The 7,124-nt window shown below is 35.3% G+C and overlaps 1 protein-coding gene across 3 annotated transcripts; it reads right to left on the bottom strand.

Moving 5' to 3' along the window:
- Positions 1 to 752: 752 nt before the first annotated feature.
- On the bottom strand, positions 753 to 6,621 carry LOC8281205 (probable methyltransferase PMT26). Of its 3 annotated transcripts, none has more exons than XM_015717512.3 (10): positions 6,321 to 6,621; positions 6,109 to 6,214; positions 4,566 to 5,654; positions 4,324 to 4,473; positions 2,985 to 3,255; positions 2,627 to 2,737; positions 2,371 to 2,545; positions 1,807 to 2,079; positions 1,411 to 1,605; positions 753 to 1,302 (listed from the first exon to the last, which is right to left on the bottom strand). In XM_015717512.3, exons 3-10 carry the CDS (start codon positions 5,604 to 5,606, stop codon positions 1,074 to 1,076), a joined length of 2,445 nt encoding a protein of 814 aa, XP_015572998.2. In that variant the 5' UTR covers positions 5,607 to 5,654; positions 6,109 to 6,214; positions 6,321 to 6,621; the 3' UTR covers positions 753 to 1,073. The 3 variants fall into 3 exon arrangements, with proteins under 3 accessions (XP_015572998.2, XP_015572997.2, XP_002516311.2); XM_015717511.3 differs by having other exon boundaries at positions 6,049 to 6,214; positions 6,321 to 6,620; XM_002516265.4 differs by lacking the exon at positions 6,109 to 6,214 and having other exon boundaries at positions 6,321 to 6,620.
- Between the last annotated feature and the right edge of the window lie 503 nt (positions 6,622 to 7,124).

Genomic DNA, 7,124 nt, shown 5'->3' with positions numbered 1-7,124 from the left:
TTCAATATTCTGATTATATTTTTTTTCAATTAATATGTTTAATCCATTCATTAGTTTTCAATACTTATTTACGTTATTTCATATATATTAATATAAATAAAAAAGTCAAATAATTTGTCTAATGGAAAATCCATCATTTTATGGTATGGACATCATATCAAATTAAATTGGTCAAAGGAAAAAAAATGCACAAATTTAACAATGGCGCCATAAAATACGAAGTCAAAACTTGAGTGTATTCAATAAAATAAAATTCTGTTGGAGCTCATTAGCAAAAAGATTAAAATAGAAGGGTAAACAAATAAATAGCCTATTTAAGAATCATAACAAAGATGAAAAGGATGGAAAAGACGGAACAATAGCAAAAACCATTATTAAGCCCCAAATTTCTTGAATTTATTCTATTGAACCCCTTAATTTCTATTTTATTTAACTGAACCCATATATTTTTATTTTTCTTTGATCAAGGATCATCGAGTCTTTAATCCAAAAAAAATTAGAAATACAATGGCCAATAAAACAAATAAATGAAACATAAGTAAAGAATTATTAATCCAAGCAAAACCAAAAATACAAAAACTCAATAGGATAAAATAAACAGAAGTTCAATAAAATTAAATAAAATTGAAAAATTCACGAATCTAGTAATGGGTTTTGCTCAAAATCTACACGTATCCTTTACACTTTCATGAGAAAACAATAAAGACTAATTTAGCAATATAAAATAAATCTTCCTGTGACATTAAAAAAAATAAAAATAAAATCTGATGTTATATGTCCAATTCTTTAATGATGGACTTCTCATTTCAAGAATGTATTGGTTTTTCTTTCAGAGAAAACTCGTGATGTGACATTACACAGAAAACTGCAACTCCAATATAGGATAAAAGTCAAAACTAACATGAATACATAGGACAATGAAGGGCCTAATTAACATAGTACATCAGCTAACGTGGAGAAACAGGTGCAATGAATTGCTATTAGGAACAAGAACAAAAGAAAAAAGAAAAGAATACCTAATCTCACCAGCAATATAGCCTCAACGATGCAGCAGTAACCGCATGAATCTTTGCTTAAGCAATGGCATAAGTGATCGTCTCCGACTCTTTGGGTCGCCACATGGACTTCTCAACATAAAGCAATCCCTCCTTCTCCTTGGAGTAGGTCATACGGACCTCCCAGTGCATAGACCTCAGTATGTTTTCCAGCTCAGTAACTGTCTCAACATTGTCTCGGACAATTAGCTTTCCTTCTGGTCTAAGTATCCGATCAACCTCCACAATTACTGCTACTAGATTGCACCTATGAGATCCAAAAAGAGAAACATCAGACCTTAAATTACAGTGAAGCAGTGGACTACCAGTTGATGGACATATAAGCAATAAGAGATTTAAAATTTTTAGTAAAGACCTCTTTTTAATCTTTGAGAAGAGATGATCCGCATGGAGAAGATCATAAGTTCTAGGATAGGTGTTAAATGATTCACACCAATCATGATAGATTCCAAAAAGACCACGTTCATAAATTATAGGTAGAGTATCAGGGGAGTCTACTGGGACCACATTCATGACCCACACGTTTATATCCTTCAGAGCTGCAGCAAAACTGCACAAGCACAGCAACAAATCAAAAAAGGAGACGATAATTACCGTTTATATTAACAACACATACAGAAAGCAATCAACAAAAGAAATTAGAGTAATAACTATCATGGAAAAAGCACAAGGTTTATCTGTTTTTCTTCAGAGAAAAAGTAATGTTCATCATTCAGAGTCTATGTCCTAGGTGAAAGGATAAGTTGTTTACCCTCCATAGATAGATCTCATGTCCATGACATTTCTCACAGATGACCATTTTATTCCCATTCCGTTTAGATATGACTTGGATACCACTCGCTTCCAGTGCTCATAGTCTGCAGCAAAATCCTCAGGTTCTGGTTTACCATAAACCCCAACTTTGGAACTCATCATCCAATAAGGTGCTTGCTGCAACCTGGCTGGCCATTCCTCTGGCCATTGTGACCCACGTTCTGCTGAATCTACTGGAACCTTGTGCATACATGCTTGCAGTGGGACATTCCTAAGTATAATCAAAACAATACATAGAGCTAAGTTAAGTATATGGGTGTCAATGGATTGTGGCAAACATCTGTGCTAGGAATGAGTAATAACACATCCTTCATATTAGGTGATCTACAATGTGTTTGTCAAATTCACATGCATATGTTTTTTTCGCAGAACATAAAAGCAACAGAAAGGTTCTCACAGAATAATCTAATACTAGAAGCAATTGTTAAACCAAAGCAATTTTAGCAGAAAAAAGAAAGAGAAAAAAAAAAATCGAAGTCTCCTGGTTGAAGTATAACATTACCAGGCAGCATTAGGATCATCAGACGCTTCACAGATAGGAGGCTCCTGTTGTGATCTTTTCTCATAGCAGTCATTGGAAGTAGGCTTCCTGTACATTGCTATGCCCACACCATTTACTGTATCCTTGTTAACAGACACAAGTTCCCAGCAGATGGCTTTGGTTAGTTCAGTCATAGCTGCAAACAATAAACCCGGTAGTAAGGATCAATCGAAGTAGGTCAAGCTATCACTATAAAGTTTATTGTGAAAGTATCTACCTTTCCAAATTTCAACATCTTCAGGAATCTTCTGATAAACAGGTGTAGCAGACCACACAAAGAAACCACCAGGTCGCAAAACTCGATTCAACTCCAAAAGAAGTTTGCCACCTGCAAGTGTAAGTTTGCATTGAACATACATGTCAATTAAATTTTGAACTCATTTCTTTTGATTCTACAGTGTGAACATGCAGTGCTCAGAATAAGAAAAAACTAATCTAAGACCACCACTTCATAAGAACTTTCATTTCAAAGGAGGTTAGCCCAAGACCACATTAAACAGATACAACACCAATAAATCAAAAACCTGAAAGAGCTCTAACTCATCAGATCAAAACATGTGAAATTAGGTATGTACCTTCAATATGCCAGGGGACTCTACATCGTGCACAGTGGACGACATCAAAAACTCGGGCTGGAAAAGGAAGTCTCTGTGTACCCATCACAGCAGATATACCAGGGATTCCTCTTTCAAGAGCAAATTGCACTTGGGCTTCATGTTCATCTTTAGGAGCAAATGACATTGCAAGGACATCCCTATCAAAGAGATAGCCTCCAAAGCTAGCAACCCCACATCCAACATCCAATATTACGCGGGATCGTTTTCCCCATGCAATGTCAGGCACAGACTGCACAATAGTTACATTAACATCAAGAACAAACACAAGGAGCAAGACAAATGAATAAAATGATCAATGTTAATCCTTGTCCAGCAACAGAAATTCCATTTGGACTTTCATCTACTCGTGCTGATACGAATATCTTTATAAATCAAAACTTAACACATTTATAACTAAGCTTCCTTAATTTTCCAATGGATTGCTCCTCTCCTTAATTTGATCTGTTTAGATCAAAAAAAATTATTTTACCTTCCTGCTATGTACATGTAGATCTCATGGCCTAAATATTTAAGATTGGTGCTCTGTTTAAATTCTTTCTTTTCTTTTTCTGGCTTGGAGTTGAAACAAACTCCAACACTGTAGCTTTGCATTTTCCATATCAGTTCCTACACCACAGCTCTAACTAGTTTCCAGCCTAATGTACTCTTTCCCTGTTAAACCATCTAACTATTGGTTTTTGGCTGTCATAGAAACAAGCCTATGTTGCCATGAACAAAGTGCTGATCTCCACCCAATGATAAGAGACAAGATTCTAGCGCACCAAATCTGGAAGGTAAGTCACTATCTAACAAATTAATGTCCCACCTCCTGATTGGCCTTTGGCCACGATAGGGACACTTAATTCAGGTTGATCACTCAAGTGGGAGAGAACCCAAGATAACTTCCCACTCAACGAGCCCTCTAAGGGTATATAGGATATATAAAGGTAAAAATCATGTAATGATAACTAATGATTCTTGAAAGCCTAGGATCTAGAATCATACAAATGGCATTCCAGATATATAAGGATCCAGGAGAAGAAAAGAGAGTGACAGAAGTGAAATTAGATTCACCATTTCCACATAAAGGTTAAATGAATTTAGTCATAAGTATACTCATCTAAATGACTGTAGCACATAGAGGACATACTTAAATTTTCACAAACCCATATACAAACCTACATGATTATTTAGAGAAAAGGAGACAAGTTAGGGAGTGAAAGCAATGAACATTTAAAATAACAAGATACCACGAGAATCATATAGCTTATAAATAGAATGGAGAACAAAAGACAACTTGTTTTTCTCCAAATGTCACCTCATTTATGAAGTCAATGTAATGAAGAGCACCATGTTTAAACTGGGTTCCACCACCAGGGAAAGTGAGGTATTCACCAGTAACTTTCACCCAGTTTTGATGCCCTTTAACTTCTGCAAGTTTGGTGTGAGGAACATTATAATACCATATCTGCAGAAACAAAATGCATTCATTCATCATAGGTAACAAGAAAAGAAAACTGAAAGTGAGATTGCATGAACTAATTTTTGATTTTTCTAGACCTTTTCCCTACTTTTGGGCCACTCAATTGGGCGTTTATACCCTTCAGGTAGTGGGACAAGGCAGGTTGGAGGTTCTTCAGGACAGTGCCTCTCTCGATGTTCATAGTGCTTAGTAGAATGTAGGTTCCTAATTGCTTGCAAATTGTCAAGACATGGGATGTAGTCCGGCCCAGCAGTGACATTGCATACTTTCCAGTTGTATGTCTTTTGTTGATCTGAAGCTAGTTGAGCGTCTTTCTCATTTTTCGACTCAGCTGCCTGAGTTGACCATGACCCGTTCTGAGTGGCAGTTTCGTTCAAAAGCTCTGACTGGGCCCCTGAAGGAAATATTTCACTAGCATTCTGGTTGTTGGCCTGCCCATCAGTGGTTTTCTCTGAGTCATTATTATCATTTATATCCACCTTCTCATCTTTCCCATCCTTAGTTTCACTAGAATTATCATCTGATTTTGTCTCAGTATTGTCAGTATTAGATTTCTTCTCTGTTTCACCTGAGTTCTCTGGTTCAGATTTGTTATCTTGTGTATTCTCTTCAGAGTCTCCTTGTCCAGCTGCACTGCTTTCACTACCATTGGAATCTTTCCCTCCAGCTTCTGAGTTTGTTTCTCCATCTGATGTCTTAGAATCCGCATCTTCTGTATTAGTTTCATCCTTTTGTGTCTCAGTCTTAGGATTCGAGACATCATCAGACTTGTTCACTTCATCTTGCTTTTCTTCTTGATTTTGTAGTGTATTAGAGTTGCTATCTTCCTGAGATTTATTTGTATTGCTGTCTCCTTTTGTCGCATCCTCAGGCAAATCACCTGGGCTATCCTCAAATTGCTTACCACTGCTTTCATTGCTTGGGGGCGCTTCTTCCTTAACCTCGCTCTTGGTGTCCTGAGCAGGCACATCTACAGATTGACCAGGAACAACAGATGATGATGTCATCATCCATACCCCAACCAAACAGAGAGCCACAAAGACTACAATTGTCACTGTGGAGCAGTAATTTGTCGATTGCCTCCTGGTATCTATCCTAGTATATTTTCCTAATGCCATTTTCTTGTTTTCCTTTTACTTTCCTTTATCAGATCTTGAAAATCTAACCTGGAATTACAGTCCAAATTTAGAATAATCTTGTGAAACAACCAACTACATTTGCCATATCAGATGAAATTGCAATCACTTTACAATAGCAATTCAAAAAATAAAAAAAATAAGCAATAGAAAAATCCATACAAAATTGACAAACAAAGATTTTTGATCTTAAGGAATTAAATGCAAATCCAAGCAAACGACACAAATAGGAACAAATAAAAATTATTAATAGTTAGATCAATGCTTAGATCAGAGCAAGTAAGCATAACCAAAGAAGTGGGGGAAAGGAAAAAAAAGAAAAGAAAAAACAAAACCAGAAACATGTTAATCAGCCCATAGCTGATAAAAGAAACACATAACATAATCCTGACAAATAAAGCAAAAACAGGGAATACAAACACACCAGATTTTAATAGATTCAGATCTGCAATAAAATTCCGATTATTGCCACCCTGAAATTCACCTTTCTGCGGTGGCCTCTCTTTTTATGACAATAAAACAAATAGTGCAACCACACATACTAAAACGACATTGAAAGTAGGAGGTCACATCAAAAAATGAGATTGGATCTGCATAGAAAGCGAAACATAAAGACATCACACCTATCTTAATGAACAAGATCTAAGGTAAAAAAGAAAGAAAAAAAATCAGCAGTATGAAATACGTAAAGAGTACCTTATTACAATTGAATTGGGTCTGCTGTAACTGAAGAATGAATAAACGTTATTTCTTTATTTCTGTGTTCATAGGAACAGGAGAGAGGAGAAGAATGAGATGGGAGAGATGGGAAGCAGGGAAGAAGATATATAGAAGTTGAATTTTAGTAGGAGCTGGTTCAGTTATTTATTATTATTATTATTATTATTATATTCTTTTTGTTGGTGTTAGTACAATATTTGTAGGAATTAAATTAAATTAATGGGAGTGGAAGGGAGAGTGAGATTTGAGAGAGGAAAAGGGGGGGGGCCTTTGTCAAATGTAGGAAGAGCAAGACGCGGCCACAGAAAATGGCGTGAAATCAGTTTACAGAAGATAAAAATAAAATGAAATGTATAATAAAAATAATTATATTAAAATTATTGGACAGGGGGCCGTGAATCTACAAACATCTAACATGCCTATTGATACTTTTGTCAATATATAAAGAAATTGCCCAAATAGTGCATCAACTTTTTAACTTTTGTTACATGGGTATTTGGTGAAGTTTTCCTTTGCCATCAAAGTACATTGTTGGCTCCATCCAAGAGCATTTATGGTGAGATAGTAATAATTTTTTTAATTTAATTAAAATTTTAAATTTAAATTTTAAATATGCAATTGCATTAAAATTTTTAAAATAGTAGTTTATCATAAAAAAATATGTAATAGAGATAAAAATAAAAAATAAAAACCTTATTTTACTGTTTTACAGCTGTTAATATGTACTTTTAAATAACTAGAGGTATATGGTTATAAAATATGACAAAAAAGATGTATCAC

This window comes from Ricinus communis, chromosome 7, assembly GCF_019578655.1.
Source record: "Ricinus communis isolate WT05 ecotype wild-type chromosome 7, ASM1957865v1, whole genome shotgun sequence".
NCBI lineage: Eukaryota > Viridiplantae > Streptophyta > Magnoliopsida > Malpighiales > Euphorbiaceae > Ricinus > Ricinus communis.
This window is presented reverse-complemented; position numbering and strand designations above follow the sequence as displayed.

What these genes read in the sequence shown, in the direction of transcription:
- LOC8281205 (XM_015717512.3), bottom strand. Translation starts at nt 5,606, where the DNA reads ATGGCATTAGGAAAATATACTAGGATAGATACCAGGAGGCAATCGACA. An exon ending in GGCCCAAAAGTAGGGAAAAG is followed by an intron (nt 4,474 to 4,565) that starts GTCTAGAAAAAT and finishes TTGTTTCTGCAG; the next exon opens with ATATGGTATTATAATGTTCC. An exon ending in ACATTGACTTCATAAATGAG is followed by an intron (nt 3,256 to 4,323) that starts GTGACATTTGGA and finishes ACTATTGTGCAG; the next exon opens with TCTGTGCCTGACATTGCATG.